This window comes from Bos indicus, chromosome 6 (assembly GCF_029378745.1).
Source record: "Bos indicus isolate NIAB-ARS_2022 breed Sahiwal x Tharparkar chromosome 6, NIAB-ARS_B.indTharparkar_mat_pri_1.0, whole genome shotgun sequence".
Taxonomy (NCBI): Eukaryota; Metazoa; Chordata; class Mammalia; order Artiodactyla; family Bovidae; genus Bos; species Bos indicus.
The window spans coordinates 18,275,851-18,298,192 of NC_091765.1; the positions used below are offsets into that span (position 1 = coordinate 18,275,851).

A 22,342-nucleotide genomic window follows, 5' to 3' on the forward strand; every position below is an offset into this window, starting at 1 on the left:
CCCTGGGTCTGGAAGATCCCCTGGAGAAGGGAATGGCAACCCACTCCAGTATTCTTGGCCTGGAGAATTTCATGGACAGAAGAGCCTGGTGGGCTACAGTTCATGGGGTTGCAAAGAGTCGGACAGGACTTAGCGACTTCCACTTTCGCTGACTACATGGAGCTGCCTGTCTCATTTTTTTCAGTTGCAAGATACCTTCTCACTTTGGTGGGCATTTTTCATCTCCTTTTGTCCTCCAACAAAGAGGCAGTAACGTCAGGTCTTAGGGATTGGTGTGCGCTTGTAGGGGAGGGCACTGGGTTATGGGGAAGCGCGGCAAACAGCTACGGAAAAGCCCTGAGAGTGGTGGTTTAGTCGCTAAGTCGAGTCCGACTCTTGCGTCCCCAGGGACTGTAGCCCGCCAGGCTCCTCTGTCCACAGACGTGGAAAGGAAGATAACTCCCAGAGGAAGCTCCCTCCACCCCCAGCCCATCCTCAGGTGAAGTAGCCACGGAATTCTCATGTGAGTTTGAAAATGTCCTCTACAGATGGGCATTCTACTTAGTGGTAACCAAGGGCTCTTCCTCAGCCTGGATTTCATTCCTCTAAGGATTTCATGAGAAGCTAATAAAATACATGCCCCTTTTTGACTTAGCCGGTGAGAAGTACCTGACAGAAATCTCTTCAAGAGATGTCTTCTAGTGGGGACGGAGGCACCTGTCAGAAACCAGAAGAGATGTTAACTACTGATGGTGTATTGACTTTTTTTTTTTTAATTGTTGGGCAGAATTTGAAAACGAAGCGGAATGTGTGGACAATAAGCTGTTCAATCTTCTCTTTGAGATGCTGGAAAATTCCTTTTTATATGTGCCCAAGCCGAGATGAACACAGATTTGGAAGATAGGAAACTGGTGACCGGGCTTATGGAGGAAAAGACAGGGGCGGGAGACCACGTCAACGTCTTCTTCTTTCCAGTAAACAGCAACAGGGAGCCAAACCCTCCAAGAGCTGGGAGTCTGGTACCTTGTCTCTAGGTGGAGGCTTGGGACCGGGTTCCAGCCTCCACGCATGCGCAGCGCAAGGTGCGAGCCGGGGAAGGACCGGGGAAGTTCCACGACTACCTTCTCAGGCTCCGCCCCTTCTCAGAATCAAGGGGGAGGAGCGTCCTGCGCGCTCGCGTCGGTGCGCGCCCTGAAGCCCGCCCCCAACTCCTGCCTCTGGTCGTTCCACCCCACACACCTCTGCCCCGGACCCATTTCGGAGGCGCGGCCGACGCGGCGCGTAGTCAGAGCCACGAGCACGAGCGCGTGCGTACGACAGCGCGTGTCAGCTCCGTCGCGAGGAGGCCCCGCCTTCCCGCCCCGCCCCCGCCGGCCTCAGCTCCTCTGGCTTCGCTCCCAGCGCTGAGAATCCCGGTATCCGCGCGCGCTGTGTAGCCATGGAGGTCCCCGGTAGCCTGTGCAAGAAAGTCAAACTGAGCAATAACGCGCAGAACTGGGTGAGTCGAAGCAGATGTGCGGAGGAGGTTCTGAGAGGCTCCGGCTGCAGATCCATTTGGAGCCACTGTCCGCTCCTTCTGCATCCTGCTTGGAGAATCGGGGAGGGTACCCGAGGCCGCGGCGCCTTCCAGCAGGGGCGGTGGGTGGTGCCTGGTGGCGTGGCGTGGCGTCGCTGGGGCGGGGGTCTCGGGCTGGGCTCTGCAGGCAGTCGGAACCACGGCCCGTGGGAAGAACGCCCGCTTCTCCAGCTCCACGGCTCGGATGAGACCTCGAGGACTATCTTTCGGGAGTGAGCTGGCGGCTGCTGAAACCTCCGGCGAGGGGAAGCTGCCCGCATCCCTTCCAGTGGCCTGAAGATCTGCAGAGGAAGCGGAGGCCGGCGCCTTTGGTGCATTCCTGATTTTTCTTGGCTCTGCCAGTGCAGTTAGCCCAGGTTTGGGTCCATCTCCATGTCTTTCCAGTTCTGACTTACAACATGAAGGGAGAGTACCCAACAATGTGGCCATTCATGAGCTGAGACTGCCCTGAACTGAGGTTCTTTGTGACTCGGTGTTAAATTGGAATATTTGACAAATAACATGGAAATTAAAATGTAGGGGGAAACTAACGGTTTATAACGTTTAGCAAGGACTGCCAGTTGGCTTTGATGGGGAAATGTTCTTCCTCAGAAGGTTGCTTCCTTCCTTAATTATTCTTGCTAAGAAACTGCCATAAGCTAAGCTTTTGTAAGTGAGGTGGGAGTAGGGTGGGGGAGGTGTTGCCCAACTCTGGAGGCCGGAAAGGCCTTGGTTTTAAGTCTGGATGGAAATTTTTTTTCACAGTACAGCAAGATCTTGAGGTTTAAATTCAGCCTTGTAAGTCATCATTACCGTTGGTGAATCGAAGAAAAAAAAAAGCCATTTCAGACAAGTGTTCATTTCAAGTCATTAATTTACCATTTCTGAGGTTACCAAGGATTCTCACCCCGATTCCTTTCTCCTTCTAAGTTACTTCACTCTTCCTTTAGGTGATAAGGAGGGAGAGGAGATAAAAGGTAAATTCGAACATTGAGAAGGAGCCCTGGACTACCAGTCTGGTCTCTGTTTCCAACTTTGCTCTTTAGTAGTTGTTTGATCCTGAGTGAAAACACTCGACTTCTTTAAACCTCAGCTGACTTAAAGATATAATAGCCTGTACTTCTCTAGACAGTTTTGAGGAGTAAAGAAGGTAATGATTTGGAAAGGTCAGTGATACCACTGCTATGCAATTATTGATACTGCTCCTGTTACTCTGAGGTATTTCCTGGTTAGGGACAAAGGGTTGGTTAAATTAGAGTATTTACAGGTTATTTCAGCTACACCGTCTGTAACTCATTTACTGTTCCACTTGCCAAAAAGTGCATGTGTTTGTAGAAGTCCTCAGAGAAGATGAGAAATGAGGAACTCGGTGCTTGCCTTCCAGCTGGTCATGGCCTGGTTGGGGTTGTAGTTGGCATTTGCTGGGTGATGAATATATCATTACAGGCCCAGTTATTTGATCACAATTTAGAGGAGAGATTAGTTTAGTCTGGATGTTTTGGAGAGGATTTATGGAAGAGAGGCTTTCCCTGGTGGCTCAGACAGTAATCCGCCTGCAATGAGGGAGACCTGGGTTGGGAAGATCCCCTGGAGAAGGGAATGACTACCCACCCATTTCATGGACGCAGGAGCCTGGCAGACTACAGTCCATGGGGTTGCAAAGAGTTGGACAGAACTGAGCAACTTTCACTTTTGTGGAGAAGTATGCTTAGGTTTTTGAGGTAGAGGGAAGCTGTATGACTAAGGTCTAGGAACAAAAATAATTTATATTATTTATTGTAATATAACTACTATAAATAATAATAACAATTGTTATTTACTCTAGGAACAATGAAGAGACCTGTTAATATACTCTGGAGGGCTTTTGTTGACTGGAGATAAGATTAAATAAGCAGTCTGGGGCTACGCTATATAGTTGTTAATGTTTGGCTGCTGAGTTGAGACTAGATTCTGTGAGAGATTTTTGATGAAGCTAGAATTTTTAATTTTATGGCCTTGTAAATCTTTCTTTGCCCCAATAGGGAACACCCATCATCTTTCCCTCTCATATACATCACCTGATAGCCACATGTGTAGAGAATGCACACACCTTTCCAGTTCCCAACACATGATGAAATTGGTATTCCAGAGGGACTGGTCTGCTGAAGAAATTAGATGCTGTTAGAGCCCACATGCGGAGAAGGCAATGGCACCCCACTCCAGTACTCTTGCCTGGAAAATCCCATGGATGGAGGAGCCTGGAAGGCTGCAGTCCATGAGGTCGCTGAGCGTCGAACACGACTGAGCGACTTCCCTTTCACTTTTCACTTTCATGCATTGGAGAAGGAAATGGCAACCCACTCCAGTGTTCTTGCCTGGAGAATCCCAGGGACGGGGGAGCCTGGTGGGCTGCCGTCTATGGGGTCGTACAGAGTCGGACATGACTGAAGCAACTTAGCAGCAGCAGAGCCCACATGTAGAAAGAAGTCCTGGCGAAGAGACAGGTTTATGCTGCTGCTCCTGCTGCTGTGAGTATCATGAGAGACAGTGGTTTAAAGCAAGGATCCTGGAACTGACTGCCTGGACTTGATCCTGGGTTTCACGGTTTACTCATTGTGTAACCTGTGGCTAGTCACTTAATTTCTGTGCCTCTACTTTGCTCCTCTAGAAAGTGGGAGTGATGGTCTCACAGGGATATTGTGAAAATTAAAGGAGTTAATGTGTGAAAAATGCTTAGGACAATGTTTGGCATATAGCATTATATGTCTGTTAGCCCTTACTGCCTTAGTGTTACGTGTGTTAGCGCTTTATTCTCTTTATTCCAATTGTTGTTCAGTTGCCCAGTCGTGTCTGACTCTTTGTGACTCTGTGAACTGCAGCAAGCTTCCCTGTCCTTCACCATCTCCCAGAGTTTGCTCAAACTCATTGATGTCCATTGAGTTGGAGATGCCATTCAACCATCTGATCCTCTGCCACCACCTTCTCCTTTTGCCTTCAATCTTTCCCAGCATCAGAGTCTTTTCCAATGAGTAGGTTCTTCGCATCAGGTGGCCAAAGTATTGGAGCTTCAGCATCAGTCCTTCCAATGTATATTCAGGGTTGATTTCCTTTAGGATTGACTGGTTTGATCGCCTTGCTCTCTCAAGAGTCTTCTCCAACACCACAGTTCAAAAGCATCAATTCTTCAGTGCTCAGCCTTCTTTATGGTTCAACTCTCACATCTGTACATGACTGCTGGAAAAACCATAGCTTTGACTATATGGACCTTTGTTGGCAAAGTCTTGTCTCTGCTTTTTAATATGCTCTCTAGCTTTGTCATAGCTTTTCTTCCAAGAAGCAGGTGTCTTTTAATTTCATGGCTGCAGTCACCATCTGCAGTGATTTTGGAGCCCAAGAAAATACCAGTTAGTGTCTCCATTTTATTGATGAAGAAGCTGAGGCACAGATATCATAGAGGTTGTAAGAGGTGGACCCAGTATTAAGCATGCTGCACAGGTCTTCCCTGGTGGCTCAGATGGTAAAGCGTCTGCCTACAATGAGGGAGACCTGGGTTCGATCCCTGGGTCAGGAAGATCCCCTGGAGAAGGAAATGGCAACCTACTCCAGTACTCTTGCCTGAAAAATGCCATGGACGGAGGAGCCTGGTGGGCTGCAGTCCATGGGGTTGCTAAGAGTCGGACACGACTGAGTGACTTCACTTTCTGTAAGGGACAGGCATTCTTAGTAGAGATAGTCTGTAGAACAAGGCGATGTGTGTGCTCAGTTGCTCCATTTTGTCCAATTCTTTGCAACGCCATGGACTGTAACCTGCCAGGTTCCTCTGTCCATGGGATTTTCCTGGCAAGAGTACTGGAGTGGGGTGCCATTTCTTTCTCCAGGGAATCTTCCTGACCCAGGGATTGAACGTGCTTCTCCTTCATTGGCAGACAGGTGCTTTACCACTGAGCCATCAGGGAAGCCCATAGCTAAAGTACTGTCATCTCAGCATAAAAATGAGTTCAGTACTGTCATAATCAATACAAAATTATTACGAAATATGCACAAGTATATATTTTACACTTAGCACACATCTCAGTTCAGACTAACCACATTTTAAAACCTCCATAGGAACATGTAGATAGCCAGTAGGACTCGAGTTAGGTGAAGGTTGGAAATAAAGATTTGCTGGTTAAATTTGAGTTAGAGAATTTAGAGAGAAGGGCGGTATCTTCATGTACCTACAAAAATAGTAAAATCAAAAATGCAGAGGGCCCTGTTAGCCTCCTCTTATCTCAGTCTGACAAAACATCAGATGTAATGAATATCATTCCCCATCTGCTTGAACCTTTCTCTGTTGGGATTGGTTTTCATCTGCCTTTGGAAAACACTTCAAAGTGTGTGTTAGTTGGCCCTCGGTTCAGACCCAGGGGTCACTCACCCATTTTGTAGACTCACGTTGGCCCAGATCCTTTGTTCGAGCCTGCTTTATGGTGGAGTTGGACCCTTGCTCCCCGCAGATTAGTCTGGGATCTAGCGCACTGGAAGCGCGTTCAGTCTCGTTCTGGTCTGCCGTTCCAGTCGCCTCTCTCCTCCACTCCCCAGATTCCTATGACTCCACATGTCCAGCGCCAGTTTTCTTTCTATACCTTACATTCTCAGGGTTTTACACAAGCTTTTCCTTCTGCCCTAATGCCTGTTGACCTGTGGAAATCTTCAGAGCCTCAGACGCCTTTACCAAAACAGGGTGGCCCTCCTGTGTCCACACACTCTAGCGTGTAGGATGAATTGTTTCTGCACCTCCGTATTACATATTACGTTGCACTCTGCTGTTACCATGTAATCATATTTCATTACAGAGGTTTTGTGTGTACACTGAGCTTCTGCTGATATAACAGGATTGGGATAAAGGTTAGGGTGCAGAGTTAGCTAGGGTACTTCTGATATTAAAAGGCTTAGATAATTTACTAGTAACTTAGCACAGCTTAAATAAGAGAGTAAGCTCCATATGGGGTAGGATTCAAATTACAGTTTTGTCACTTACTACCTGTGTAATGTTGGGCATGTTACCTAACTTCTCTGTGTCTCAATGTCTTCAAATGTAACAATGTGGATAATAAAACCTAGCTTGTAGTGGAGCTAACAGGGCATACCTCAAAGGGTCATAGCAAGGTTTAAATCAGTTAATACATTTAAAGCTCTATAGCTGCTGCTTTAAATGGGCCTTCTTATTTATTTAAGGCGTTAAATTTAAGGTGTTCTTATTTATTAAGTCATCAAATATTTACCACCTGGTTGGTGTATGCCTTTGTCCTAGGTGCTGGAGATGCAGTCATAAAAAGACAGACAGGGCCCGGCTCTCATGGATATTGCATTCTACCTGGGAGAGAGTTAATAAAAAAGCAAATAAGTGAATGAGATACTTTTCCCTTTTATCAGTTCTCCTTCTCTGAGCAGTATGTCCCTCATACTGTTCAAAGCCTTTCATAGAAGGCCAACAGCTCATTCTGGATTTGAAGGAAGAGTGAGGTGATACAAAAGTGAAATAAGCATGCAGAAGTGGAACAGTATGGCATCTGAAAAACCATACATTCCTCCTTCAGAGCATGGACCTGGCTGAGGGCAGGGGCGGGTATTGAGCCGGAAGGTAGGGAGCCACTGCTGGAAAAATTGCCTAAAGGAGAAGGAAAGCTGGACTTCTGCCAAGAGTGTGCTCCTTTGTTGACTGACCACAAGCACAGGAAGGATGGCAGGATCTAGATCTGCATTGTCCAGTATGGTAGCCACTAGTCACCTGTGGCAACTTAAATTTAGTTCAAATGAAAAATTCTGTGTTTCAGGCGCTACATTTTCATAGGAAGCTTGTGGCCACTGTTTCGGACCATGCAGTATGGAACATTTTTATCATCTCAGAAAGTTCTATGGGATAGAGCAGGTCTAGATAATAACTCTGGGATGGCTACTGACATTTTTTTCCTACTTATTTGTGTATTTGTTTTTACTTTCTTCCTTGGGGAAGGAAATTTTGAGAGATGGTGGCAACTTTGGAATCATGGTTTTGGACAGTTCTGCTGTTCAGGGTACCCAGCTGTCAGTTAGCCTCCCCTTAACACAGTGACTTCTCTAAAGTTGGAATGTGAAATAAGCTTCCTCAGCTTGGCTCTGCTATATTGACCTTTAAGAAGTAGTTTTCTTCTTCAGTGATTCTCAACCAGGTAAAGATTTGCCACTCCCAGTGGGTGTTTGGTAATATCTGGAGACATTTTTTGTTGTTACATTTATGTGTCTATGTGGACAGGGTTGCTTCTGACATGTGTTGGGCAGAGGCCAGAGATGCTGCTAAAAAAATCCTACAGTACAAAGAACAGCCCCCTCAACAAAGAATTATCACCAGCGCCAGGGTCCAAAAGTCTTAATGTTGAAGTTGAGAAACCCTTTTCTGTGCTTTGAGTAAGAAAAAGGGGAAGTAAATTATGTAACTCCGAAATGCAAAACTAGTCATTTAAAACAAAGTCCAGCTGATGCTAGCATTTTTTTATCCACCTGCCTGGATGTTCCTGTCTTTTGCTCTGAGATGAGTCAGTTACCTGTAGCATACTGACAGCAAAACCATACAATCCGCCACTGAATTGTTTTGAAACATATTACTGAGTAATTAGTTCACATGGAGAGGCTGTATCTTTTGTTTTTGTTTCTGTTTTTGGCATTCACCTAAGTGGTAATTTTTTCTATGAAATTTCCTTTCCCAAGGACATAGTCCTCTACTAAGTATGTTTTAACTGGATAAAACTAGTGGAAAGATCGGACACTAGATAGAAATCGGGTGAGATGACTGCAGCCATTGTTCTTCTTCTCTCTAGTTTCTCTGATGCTTGCATCCTTGCCCTCTTTCTCTCTCGTGTGTTTAAAAGAGTTCAGTTCATTGCTCTGTAGTATATTCACAGTTTTACAGCCATCACTAACCAATATCTAGTTTTAGAATATTTGCATCATCCCCACAGGAAACCCTGTGGCCATTAGCAGTCATCCTCTACCTTCTTCCTTCCCTCTCTGTATCCCCTGACAACCAATAATCTACTGTTTTGTCCCTGGATTTCCCTGTTCTAGACTTTGCTCTGAATGAAATCATACAATGTATCACCTTTAGTGTCTGACTTCTTTAACTTAGAATAATGTTTTCAAGGTTCATCTCTAGTGTAGCGCGTGTGGATACTTTGTTCCTTTATGTGATGATATAGTGGTATGCTTTATGGATGTATCACATTTTGCTTAACCCTTCATTAGCAGATGAACATTTGAGTTTCTTCTACTCTAGTTGGTATGAATGATGCTCCTGTGAACATTCATGCACAGATTTTCATGTGTACTCTTAGATGGTTTGAGGTAGACATTAGTATATTTTTGGCTGCCCAGCCTCTAAATCCTCTTCGTGTACGTAGGGAATGCCCCAGTGTCACTGATGGGAGGCAGGGGCCTGTCACAGTATAAAGGTTTCTTTATCTGTTTATTGTTTGTGTCCTTCCCTGAAATGTTCTTGATCATTTTTCTCCCATATCTAGGAGGGAGCAATCAACAAATAATGAATGAACCAACAGGTAGGTAATCTCAGACTCATTTCTGTTTTTTAGGAATCTCTTATGGCTGGGCTTCCCAATTAGAGGTCACCCAAGGGCCATTCCCGGAGAAGGCGATGGCACCCCACTCCAGTACTCTTGCTTGGAAAATCCCATGGATGGAGGAGCCTGGTGGGCTGCAGTCCATGGGGTTGCTGAGAGTCGGACACGACTGAGCGACTTCACTTTCACTTACTTTCACTTCTCACTTTCATTCATTGGAGAAAGAGATGGCAACCCACTCCAGTGTTCTTGCCTGGAGAATCCCAGGGACAGAGGAGCCTGGTGGGCTGCCGTCTGTGGGGTCCCACAGAGTCGGACACGACTGAAGCGACTTAGCAGCAGTAGCCTCAGCAAGGGCCATTCCATTAAAAAATATCCATTAAGTCAATATTTAAATGTTCTTTCATCTGTAAAACAGAATAGTTGGCAAGCCATAATGTACATGCAGAGTGCATGCGTGACAATCAGTGATCAAATAAACATGCCAGTTTCTTTGCTCTGATTCAAGAGATCCGGGATATGGCCAGAGATTCACTTTCTGACAAGCAGCCAGCTCTCTGCCAGTTTTGCTGTGCACCACGCTTTGAGACAGCAAGGTTTTAAGTGTAGCCTTTACAAGTTGTTTTCTTAACCTCCAGGAACGTATGAGCTTCACTTTTGCTGTTTGTGTTTGGCTTGTTAGTGTTCAAAAGGTTAATTTCAGTCATCAGCAACTCTGTGAACTAAAGCTTTTTTCTCATTGTGCTCTTCAGTTTGTCCACATGGTACTCCACCGTCTCTCCGGTTTATTCACTGTACGTTGGGATGTAGAGCAAATGTGCCTGTGCCCATTGCAGGTATTCCCTTTTGAGGAATACACAGTTTGGCAGTCAGTTTAAGATGGATGGTGGGATGTGATAGATGTTGAAGTCTAGAATTACTCCTGTTATTTGGTATATGCTTTGTGCCTTTGCAAATTCAACTTAAAAATGCAGAGATCCTCATAAAATCGGAATAAACTCACAAACCTTGAAATTCTCTAAATATCATCATGGGAGACGTTAGTTTGTTCCTTAGGGAGGTGGATAGAATAACAAAACATCCCATGTGGAAGTTGTTGCTTTGTTGTTGTTTTAGTTGGTAAAATTCTTCTCCTGTTTCATGGACTGTAGCTCTGCCAGGCTCCTCTGTCCATGGCAAATTAAGGTGGGTCAAAAAAGGGGCACAGGGTCAGTTGTGTGGCTGTTGAGGACAGCAGCAGAAGGTGTAGAAGATATATGCCACAAATATGACCGGCCACCTGACATTAATTAACCTGTTAATAAGCCTGGTAGTCATTTAGTCCCAATCGAGTCCTTTAGTCTCAATCAGAGAAAGAGAAGGAATTCTCTTGAAATGAATTGTCCCAGTCCTGCTGTTCTTAAAACCTGTGACTGTCAGTTATCAGTTCATTTGCAAGTTATACAGAGAACACAAATCACACTTTAAATGCCTTATATCTGACTTTTACTGAGTGGAGACTAGGCTCAAGAAAAGAGGTTGGGGGTTGTGAAAAACACAAAGAATCTGTAACTCTTCCTGCTTGACCAACCAACTCTCCCGAGAAAGTAAAAACTATATACAAAGAGACCCCTAAAAGTATAAAACAACAAACAAATCCTATGGGCAGTAAATGTTATAGTGACTAACTGATTGTACGTGCACCAAGCCAAATATTACTTCAAACCACCCAGACTGTTGGGAAAGAATTAGCCTGACTTTGCTGTTCTGTGGCTAGAAACTGGGCCATTGAAGACTCTGAGAACAGGAGTGGAGAGTTGGAAGGAAATAACTCACTCCTGGCCCTTAGTCACTAATGTCAAGTTTTCCCAGCAGAATTATAGGCAGGATTTGGTTAGAGTGGGATAGAAAAGGAAAAGAAGGGAAGTGGCCCTAGTGGTATGTTTTAATATAGCAAAGCAAAACTTAATTAAATGGACACTTGATGATTCCTTCTGGTGAACCATTGTTTTACAAGAAATTGAAGTCTCTGTGCTGTATTTAGGAAAGGTTGTGATACATGGGATGTCTCAGATTTGTTCATGGAAACCTAATCGGATAGTTTTTAAATATTGGCAGTTTATGATCTACAGGAATAAATGAGTGAACAAACTTTTCTGATCTACGCTTGACCTACATGTTTTTTCAGACTTGACTCCAATCCATTCCTTACATGAAGGCTCAATTTTCTCAGTATTTTGGGTTACTAGTTCAGCAGAAGCCAAGAAAAACAATAACTTTGTAGTAATCAGAATGTTATTCAACTGTATATTGTTTACTTTATTGTAAATACTGGTGAACAGTGGTCAATAAATAGTTTTATATTCCTTTAAAAAAAAAAAAAGAAGTGGCCTTTAGATTTTTAGTAAAATTCAGGCATCTACCTACCATCTTGCAATTCTAATAGATTTAAAAACTGTTCTTTGGTTTATTCCGAAAAACTGGGCATTAGGAGATTGTGGCAAATCTTTTTGGAGGTTTGTTTTTTAATATGAAAAATATCAAACATCCATAAACAGTAAGCCTCCTTGTACCCAGGCTGCCATATTGGCTGCCAGAATTTTTTGAAACATAGGAGGCAAGAGGCCTGGAGGGAGCATACTTTCCTAGTGATTAAAACAATCTTTTATCCTGTATCTTCTGTCAGCCATATCCTCTGCAGTTTATAGCTTCTCAGTTTTTTGTTTTTGTTTGTTTTACATTCTACTCAGTTTAAAAAGAAAAGCAGAAGGTATTTTATGGTGCCAAAATGAATTAAAATTCATTAGATACAGGTTTCTTCTTGCCCTAAAGCAAAGTAACTTGGAAAAACATCCCCAAACCAGATGACCAAGTGGAACAGGTTTTGCAAGTGTAGCCAGCTGACGAGTGTAGACAGCACCTTCCTGGTGCCGCCCCCCGCCCCCCACCACCCGTTCCTGTTGTGTCCCCTCTCAGCAGACTCGGCTTCTGTCTCCTCCCAGGCTGCCTGGCTGGGAGCTGAAACTGGACACTTCAGGAAAGAGGTGCCATTGCTTGCCAAGAGATGCAGATGTCTGTCTGATACCCCGTGTTTTGTTTAAAATCCTGGAAATGCAGAGCCGGAAAGTTAGGTCTGCCTCCTCAGTTTAATGGAAATGAAATGGGAGACCCCTATTAGCATTCTTCGTGATTATTGGAAGACAATCTGTTAATGAGATGGTTAGTGGGGGAGGGGTCCTTTTGGCTCCTGAGGATCCCGCCCACTCCCAAGGGCAATGGGTGATGGACAGTAAGAGGCAGATGGACAGAGGTGCTTTCTCCTGTAGCCCTGGCAGTTGTGCAGGGAGATGAGGAAAGATTCTGAACCTCCAGCACTTCTTTCGGCTAGCCAGTTTTAGATAAGAATACATCTGGAAGTTGAAGATCTCGATGGAAAAACAGTCCCGTTTCGAAGTCCATGTGTGTATACCTGGGAGGGTGTTTGTTCCCCGTTTTTGATGACCTCTGTCTCTGACTGTTTCATGCGTCAACATGAGCCACTCATGTGGCTGTGGAAGCACACAGTCATGGCCGCTGCTCTGGCTTTAAATGACTTCAGATGCTTTGTTCCGGCTCCCCGGCAGTCATTCTGGAGCTCCCCGTTACTTCTTGCTTTTCTCTACGCTTGCTGTTCCCCATCTGGAAGGGGCTTCCCTCAGAGGTCCTCAGAGACCTTCAGTGCCTTATTCTGGCTGAAGCCTTCCCTGGCTACCCTGTCTAAACATCACCCTTCCTCTGATACTTCTTCTCATTTTTGGCTTTATTTACATTCCCCTCCTGTTTGATACTATTTCTAATTTACATACTTTCCATATTTATCTTGGTGTATTTGCCCTCCTCTGTTTTTCCAGTGGGTTCTCAAACTTGAATTGGCATTGGAGTCACTTGAAGGCTTTAGAATGACGATCGTTGGGCTTCATCTGAAAGTTTCTGACTTAGTTTGCCTGGGATCAGTTCTGGTAATTTGCATTTCTGGCATTTCCCAGGCGTGCTTGTTCAGTCACTCAGTGGTGTCCGACTCTTTGCGAGCCTATGGACTGTAACCTGTCAGACGCCACTGTCCATGGAATTTTCCAGGCAAGAAGACTGGAGTGAGTTGCCATTTCCTCCTCTAGGGGATATTCCAGACCTAGAGATCGAACCTGTGTCTCCTGACTTGGCAGGTGGATTCTTCACCAGCATTTCCCAGGAGATGCCAACGCTGCTGATTAGGGACCAGGCTTTGAGAACTCCTGCCTTGGCAGGGAGGATTAGAAAGGCCTCAGGAGGACAGTGATTTTATAGGTATTTTCATCAGAAGCTAGAAGAATATCAGGCATGTAGTGTGCCTTCAGTAAATGTCTTTGAATGAATGATGAATAAAACTGTGTTGAAGAGCTATACGAAGTATCAGATACAGACACCCAATTAAAAGAATGCTGACACTTATTTTACAAAGGCATAACTTGTTGGAAAGACCCTATAATTATATTTTTGCTCCATGGGAGGGCAAAACAGAACCTATATGATTCATTTTTTTCAATTTTGGAAAACAACTTTATTGAGATAAATTTGCCTGCCATTCAGTTTACCCGCTTAAAATGTACAATTTGTAAATACACGCTGTTTAGTGTATTTACAGACTTGTGCAACCATCGGCACAGTCAGTTTTAGAGCATTTTAACCACCCTAGGAAAGAACCCTGTTCCCATTAGAAGGCACTTAACATCCCAGTCTGAGGCTGTCACTAATCTACTTTCTATCCCTCTAAATTTTCCTGTTCTGGATGGTTGACATATTAACAAATGGAATTATGCAATATGTGGCTTTTGTTACCAGCATCTTTCACTTAGTATAATGTTTTTGAGGTTTGTCCATATTGTAGGATGTATCAGTACTTCATTCTTTTTTATTAGCAAATAATATTTCCTTATATGGATATACCATACAATAAAAAAAAACCATTTTGTTTAGTTATTGTGATGCACAGTGGGGTTGTTTGACCCATTGGCTTTTGTGAATCATGCTGTTAGAGCATATATGTACAAGTTTCATGTGGACTTGTGTTTGCTTCTCGTGAGTATGAATCTGGGAGTGGGAATCATTTGGTGATCATATGTAATGTTTTGTAGACTTGCTGTTTTCCAAAGTGGCTGTACGTTTCCATCAGTGAACGTATGTGGATTCCAGTTTCCCCGTAACTTCACTTGTTATTGCGTGTCTTTTTAAAAATAATTTTATTTTGCTTACTTATTTTTGATTGTGCCACGTCTTCGTTGCTTATGGGCCTTTTTCTAGTTGTGGCGACCTGGGGCCATTCTTCGCTGCCGTGCGTGGGCTTCTCGTTGCAGTGACTTCTCTTGTTGCCGAGCATGGGCTTTAAGGCACACAGGCGTCAGTATTTGTGGCGCACGGGCTTAGTTGCTTTGCAGCACGTGGGATCTTCCTGGACCAGGGATCAAACCTGTGACTCCTGCATTGGCAGGTGGATTCTTTACCACTGAGCCACCAGGGCAGCCCCCTTGCCTGTCTTTTTGATTATAGCCATCCTAGTGGGTGTGCAGTGGTATCTCATTGTGGTTTTGATTTTAATTTCTTGGATGGCTAATGTGCTAGAACATCTTTTAACGTGCTTATTTGCCATTTGTGTTTGTTCTTTGGAGAAATGTCTATTAAGATCCTTTGAAGCCTATGTAAGCCTTTGTTTAAGAAGAAAAAAATTTGAGAGAACAACAGTTGCATTCCATTTTTTTTTTTTTTTATCATTACCCATTTCGTGATACCTGCAGATATCCCTTCCACACCTCATTCAGGAATCTGCTCAGATGCTACCTACTCAAGAGGCTTTTCCTGATGATCCTGTTTAAAGAAGCAGTCACCCCCTATCTCTCTTTCCAGTTTTATCCTGTTTTCAGAGAGCACTTGTCACTCTCTGATTTAATAATTAAGTTTTATTGGTCTGTCTCCCAGTGGAATATTAGCTCAATGAGGGTAGGGAACCTGTTTTGTTCACTTGGTGTACAAGTATGGCCTCGAACCACTGGTTGAATGAATGAATAAATGAATGAATGAGTGAGAAGACAGGGCTCTGGAGTCCACCATTCAGAATTTATGGGAACTGGGGCAGGTTATTTAACTTTTCTCAGGTTTAACACCTTAATCTGGAAAACCATAGTAGTAGGACTTTCTGCATCTTTGGGGAGCTGTGCAGACTAAATCAGAGAAGGCAATGGCACCCCACTCTAGTACTCTTGCCTGGAAAATCCCATGGACGGAGGAGCGTGGTAGGCTGCAGACCATGGGGTCGCTAAGAGTTGGAAACGACTGAGCAACTTCACTTTCGCTTTTCACTTTCATGCATTGGAGGAGGAAATGGCAGCCCACTCCAGTGTTCTTGCCTGGAGAATCCAGGGACGGGAGAGCCTGGTGGGCTGCCGTCTATGGGGTCGCGCAGAGTCAGACACGACTGAAGCAGCTTAGCAGCAGCAGCAGACTGAATCAGTTGGTGTGTGTAAAGAAGTGGACACCGTGCCAGGTACTCTAAAGAAAGGAAAAGCTGTTAGTATTCATCTTTTTTCCTTGCCTTTGTCATGTTACATAGGGCAGTCACTGTATGTTTGCAAGGAATATATGTTTACCTTTTAAGGAACTCAAGTAGACCAAAATTCTTTCTTTTTTCCCCCCTTTTTTCCAGGGGATGCAGAGAGCAACTAATGTCACCTATCAAGCCCACCATGTCAGCAGAAACAAGAGAGGACAAGTGGTGGGGACCAGAGGCGGCTTTCGTGGTTGTACAGTTTGGCTAACAGGTATGGTCCAGAGAGTTCAACCAGTTTTTCAAAAACAGTGTTTATTATAGACAGCCTTGACCTGGGAATAAGCATATTTAAATTTTTGAGTCCTGTTGTATCTGGAGCATCATAATATAGCTACTCAGCAATAACGTATTTTCTTTTGCTAATTCCTCTTGTTCTTTGTAAAATTGCTGTTAAACGGGAAAAATCAGAATGCATCTTAGAATTACTTTACATTCTGTTAACTTCTGCATGCAAATAAGAACTGGATTCTGCCTTCAAGATGCTAATAATGTAGACCATATGAGGAGAAAGAATGAGCGATGAAGAATTTCACATTTTCTCTCACTCTTCTTCTGCTTTGGCCTCTGATTGAGTCTTGTGTTGATTTTTCTAGAGTCTGTCTTGCAGAGGGTAAATTGATCCAGGTTTTGGAGGTAGTTTTAAAAATGATGGATCTTTTCACTTCTAGGAGTTTGATTTAAAATTTTGGTGCATCTTCCCAGTTTACCCATGTTGGAGGACAGAGGGAATGAAGAGTGCTTACTGAATTGAGAAGGTATCTTGAGACTGAATAACAAGGCAGGCAGTTCCATTAATCAATGGATCAGTTTATTGTAGGGTAACCTACTCACTGGGTGGGATCTGGCAGTGATCTGGAAGCTTTCTCAGCTGCACCCTGCACTGCCGAGGGACCCCCTGGGACAATTTAATAGTTAACCTAGGGCATAGGAGTACGTGCTTGGACATAGGAAGTGCATTCTTAAGTCAATATTTATGAATGGATAACTAGTCTTCCGGGTACCAGGAGTATGTTAGCTAAGGTCTTCACCATTGTTGGGAATTAACAGAGCATAGAGGCATCCTGGACCTAATGATCTTTGAACAGTATCTATTAACTGCAAATTCTTGATGACAGAGAAGTGAAATTTAGTCCTGAGTAGGGTCAGTGGAAGGACAGGAGGAACTGTACTGGCCCAAGATGGCATCACTTACTCTAACAGCCACACAACCCACTAAAATTTAGACTTACTGACTTCACTTTCACTTTTCACTTTCATGCACTGGAGAAGGAAATGGCAACCCACTCCAGTGTTCTTGCCTGGAGAATCCCAGGGACGGGGGAGCCTGGTGGGCTGCCGTCTATGGGGTCGCACAGAGTCAGACACGACTGAAGCGACTTAGCAGCAGCATTTTCCTAGTGTAGACAAGGGTCCGTTTTCCAGTGTCTTGTCAACATAGATATTACTCATCCTTAAAATTTTTGCTGATTGCCAAAAAAGCAGCATTCTCATGTTTTGTTTTTATAAATTAAAAGTTTCCGTTATAAATAGGTGATATGTTTCTGTATGTGGCACTTTTGCATTCTTCCCATCTCCTCATTCTTAAGTTGAGATTGATGTTAAATTGTTATGTTTACATTGTCTAGACTTGTAATGGGCTTTCTAGGTGGTGCAGTGGTAAAGAATCTGGCTATCAGTGCAGGACATTCAAGAGATGTGGGTTTGACCCTGGGTTGGGAAGGTCGCCTGGAGAAGGAAATGGCTACCCACTCCAGTATTCTTGTCTGGAGAATCCCATGGACTGAGGCGCCCGGAGGGCTACAGTCCATGGGGTCACAAAGAGTCAGACTCGACTGAGCATGCTTGTAACATATTCTGTTCCAAATCTTAAATATACATAATTGTTTGTATTTGAGTTCTGTAAGTAAATTGGTTCACCCTTAACCACCTAATCATCAGTTCTTTTATTATGGCATGTCTGCTCATGAGCTCTTTCTTTGAGTCACGTTTCTATGGTATATATTTTTGAAGTGATTTTTGTAAGATGGCTTTCTGTTAGATTCTAAATTGCCTGAGTTTTTATGTTTGAGAATGTCTTACCCATCTTTTATGACAACTTGGTTGGGTAAAATATGTATTTGGTTCCTACTTTCTTTGTCTTAGAATTCTTAAAACATTACTCCATTTTCTTCTATTAAATGTTGTGACTAATCTGACTTTTTTCTGCTCCTTACGAGCTTTTTTTTTTTTTTTTTTTTGCATTCATGAAGAATTATTACTTTTCCTATACTTTCTTTCAGAAGTTTTGCTTTTCTCATGTAGGCTCTTTGTTGTTCATGTCTGACTGCGACCCCATGAACTACAGCACACCAGGCTTCCCTGTCCTTTACTATCTCCTGGAGTTTGATCAAACTCATCTCCATTGAGTCGGTGATGCCATCCAACCATCTCATCTTCTGTTGCCCCCTTCTCCTCCTGCCCTCAATCTTTCCCAGCATCAGGGTCTTTTCCAGTGAGTCAGCTCTTCACATCAGGTGGCCAAAGTATTGGAGCTTCAGCTTCAGCATCAGGCCTTCCAATGAATATTCAGTACTGGTTTCCTTTAGGATGGACTGGTTGGATCTCCTTGCAGTTCAGTGGATCCTCAGAGTCTTCTCCAGCACCACAGTTCGAAAGCATCAGTTCTTTGGGGCTCAGCCTTCTTCATGGTCCAGCTCTCACATCCGTACATGACTACTGGAAAAACCATAGCTTTGACTAGAGGACCTTTGCCAGCAAAGTCATGTATCTGGTTTTTTAGGCTCTTTATCTTCTGCGGTTGGTTTTTGTATTTAGTGTGAGGGAGGGATCCATTTTCTTTTTTTTCCGTGTAGATAATCAGTTATCCTAAGAGAATATATAGATAAGGGTATTCTTTTTCTCTTTGATCTGCTGTGCCAGCTATCATAGATCAGGTTTCCACTTATGTGTGGGTTTGTTTCTGGGAATTCTCATCGTTTCCACTGGTATACTTTACTTGTCTATTCCTCTTTTATTACCACAGTGTTTTAATTACTGTATGTTTATAAAGTCCTGAAATTCAGTGGAGTAAGTCTTCTTACCTTCTTCATTGGAAGTATCTTGACTTTTTTTTTTTTTGGCTCTTTGTATTGTATGAATTTTGTAATCCGTTTGACCAATTCCCCCAAAATCTTGTTGGGATTTGGTTTGGGGTTATGTTGTATCTAAAGATCAATTTGGGGTGGATTGATCTTTAAAAAATTGAGTACTCCTTTTCTTGAACCTAATATATTCCCTTTATTTTACCACTAATGATGTTTATAAATACTGTTTATCAGATTTTTTTTTTTATTGGTACTTCAGGTCTAGGATGTAATCAATTTCATAATTGTCTTTTGAAAAGAAAATGCATTCCCCTGACATGGGCAGTATTCTATATACATTCACCAGACCAGGCTTGTTAATTGTGTGTTTTGGTTTTTTTTTTCTGACAATATCGTTGGATACAGAATTCATGACTTCTTTCTTTTTCTTTCAATTCAATAGCTTAACCAGACCTGTCCAAGTTTGTACGCCATTTTCTTGAAACACTGTCTTTTCTCAGATTTTGTTTCAGATCAGCTTTCTTTGTATTTTTATGTTGATTTGTATATTATTTTACCAGGGCCCCTGTAACAAATTGCTGCAAACTGAGTGGCTTCAGACAACAGGAGTTTAGGAGGCGGCTGGAGGCCTGAAATCAGGGTGGCTTCCTCCTGTGGGCTCTGAGGGACAGTCTTCTCCGAGCCCCTCTCCTAGCGCCTGGTGTTTCTGGCAGTCCTTAGCGTTCCCTGGCTTGTAGGTGCACCACTCCAGTCTGCTTTCGCCTTCATGTGGCCTTGTTATAAAAACACCAGTCCCTGGATTTAGTGCCCATCCCAGGTCCTGTGTGACCTCATTTTAGTTTAAGTAATTGCATGCACAGAGACCCTGTTTAAAACAACAGTAAGCAAAGGACAGAAAAACCCAGTCTCCCCAGCCTCTGTGTGCACTTATTGTTGATACGTAACAAGTTACCCCAAACCTAGTGGTGAGGAAGAGCCATTTTAATTTGCTCACCATTCTGTGGGTAAGGAGGTCAGGAGGGCTCTGCTGGGCAGTTGCCCTCTGGGTCTTGCTTGGTTGCAGTCGCGCTGGCTTGGGCTCCAGTCATGTAAAGCTGGTCGGGTGTCCGCAGGAGCTTCACGGTAGGTCCTGCTTGTCAGCCGGGATCTTAGCTGGCTGGGGTTCTCAACTAGAACACCTACTTCTCATTTCTCCAGCGTGTGGTCTCAGAGTATTTAACAGCTGTTGTGTAGTTGCTAAGTCGAGTCTGATTCTTTCTGACTCTGTGGCCTGTAGCCTGCCCGGCTCCTCTGTCCAGGGGATTCTCCAGGCAAGAATACTGGAGGGGGTTGCCATTTCTTTCTCCAGGGGATCTTCTTGACCGAGGGGTCGAACTGGAGCCTCCTGCATTGGCAGGTGGATTCTTTATAGCTGAGCCACCAGGGAAGCCCTGTTTAACAGCTGGCTCCTCTCAAATTAAATATCCAAAGAGAAGCTGAATAGCTTTTTCTGACCCGGTCTTGGAAGTCACGGATCATCATTTTCACTGTATTCTTTTGGTTATAGGTGAGTCCTAAGTCTAGCCCAGATTCAAGGGCTGGGAAATACAATAGACTCTGCCTGTGAGTGGGACGGTGGCAGTGTCCTGTTGTAAAAAAGCTTTTAGGCCAATGTTGCAAAATATACTACCTGCTATGCTTGTTAATATACATTTTTAATGTAGAAAGCATCTAATGCTATATTGATCCTTTTAACATATCATCTTTTTTTGCCTTCTATACTGACATGTCAAGAGTTTCAGTACATGAGGTTTCAGTATCTCTTGTCTCATAACTGTCTTACTTGTGAATTCTGTAATAACATACTCCCTAAGATGGCACATATTAGTGCATAAATAGACTCTTTCCTTTTCCTTCACTTCTCATCATTTAGTGACTAAACATCATTAGTAGAAGAAGGTGAAATGAGAATATTCTTTTCTTTCTAGGTTAATTATGTTATGGATTAGATTTTCAGTTACTTTTATCATGATAGCCTTTGGGAAGTGTTGATTCTGGGATCTAGAGGTCACTTTCTAATATTTATTTCACTGACTTAGGTCTTTTCTTTTTCTACCCTCACCAGAAGTAATTTGGGCATATCACTTTGTTTTAGAATTGGCATGCAGCTTTAGAATAGTGGTAACGAGAGGACTTGGTGAATATCTGTATCAACCAAATATAATATTCAGATTGGTTAAGCCTTTGTAGCTCAGTGATTTCTGGGATGCCTTTGCATTTAGATAGGAATTACTAAAACATAAATGCTTATTATATTTAAATTATAGATGTTTTTCTAGCTAAGACATAGTAAAATCTTACAGAGAAATATTGGATAAGAATGTTACTAAGAGATTGCTTTGAATAATGAATATAATTAAGCCTGTGATTAAAATTATTTATTATTAAGTAATTATCTTCAATTTTCTATCTGAAATCTGTGGACTGTTCACTTTTAGGCTTATCTGGAGCAGGAAAGACCACAGTAAGCATGGCTTTGGAGGAATACTTGGTTTGCCATGGTATTCCATGCTATACTTTGGATGGTGACAACATTCGTCAAGGTCTCAATAAAAATCTTGGCTTTAGTCCTGAAGACAGGGAAGAGAACGTTCGACGCATCGCAGAAGTAGCTAAGCTGTTTGCAGATGCTGGCTTAGTATGCATCACAAGTTTTATATCACCTTATACTCAGGTATGTGGCTTTTGCACCATTGTGGTTCTAATTACATATATTGAGAATATGGTGTCAGAAAAAGCAAGTAATATAAACATTGACATGTACTTTGAGGCTAAATCCAAATTAAAACAATTAACCTACAGCATTTCTGTGCTGCAGCTTTCTAAGTAAATTCATTTTTGAAAAGCTTGCTGTGACCCACTCATCCCCTGGCCCCTACCAAGTATAACTAAAGTTGTTGACCAAGTATAACCAAAGTTGTTGACAAGTCAATGGCCAAATTATTTCAAGTTTGACTTTTCAGTTCACAAAACCAGTAGTAAAGACTCAATATGCATTAAACACCAGGGAAAATGTTAAGATTTCTTAGCATGTGTCCGGTTGGGACTTTTTTTGCTCACAATTCCTGAGGCTCATCTTTCATCACATTTTTTTCACAGAGACCATAGCAGCACTAATTCACATCTTTGTATTTCTTTGAGAAAAATCATGTTGTTTTTCCTCATGAGAATTTCGTTTCTCTCTGCCTTAGAAGGCGTTCACCTTCTTTTTCCTCGCCTCACCTCAGCATCAGTTGGTCAATCTGAGTCTCAGGTTGGGGATCTCCTCCTCTCAGACTTTGCAGGGTATCTGTCTTGGTTGCCCTTGGTATTGTACCTAACACATTAAAAAAAATTAATTAATTTTTGGCTGTGCTGGCTGTTCGTTGCTTTGTGCGGGCTTTCTCTGGTTGCGGTGGGTGGGGACTCCTCTTCGTTGTGGTATGCAGGTTTCTCGTGGTGGTGGCTTCTGTTTTGGAGCACGGGCTCTAGGTGGATGATGGGCTTCAGTGGTTGCAGCACGTGGGCTCAGTAGTCGTGG

At 43.2% G+C, this 22,342-nt stretch overlaps 1 protein-coding gene across 2 annotated transcripts in view; it reads left to right on the top strand.

The window, feature by feature from the left end:
* Positions 1-1,218: 1,218 nt before the first annotated feature.
* The window catches only part of PAPSS1 (3'-phosphoadenosine 5'-phosphosulfate synthase 1), a 112,808-nt gene continuing 91,684 nt past the window's right edge, over positions 1,219-22,342 (top strand). The window contains exons 1-3 of one of the 2 annotated variants that reach the window (XM_019962341.2): positions 1,219-1,477; positions 15,797-15,911; positions 21,261-21,496. In XM_019962341.2, the coding sequence (XP_019817900.2) occupies positions 1,418-1,477; positions 15,797-15,911; positions 21,261-21,496 (411 nt within the window). In that variant the 5' untranslated portion in view covers positions 1,219-1,417. Of the gene's footprint in view, positions 1,478-1,682; positions 1,912-15,796; positions 15,912-21,260; positions 21,497-22,342 lie in introns of those variants that run through there. The other variant, XM_019962342.2, reaches the window with a different exon arrangement.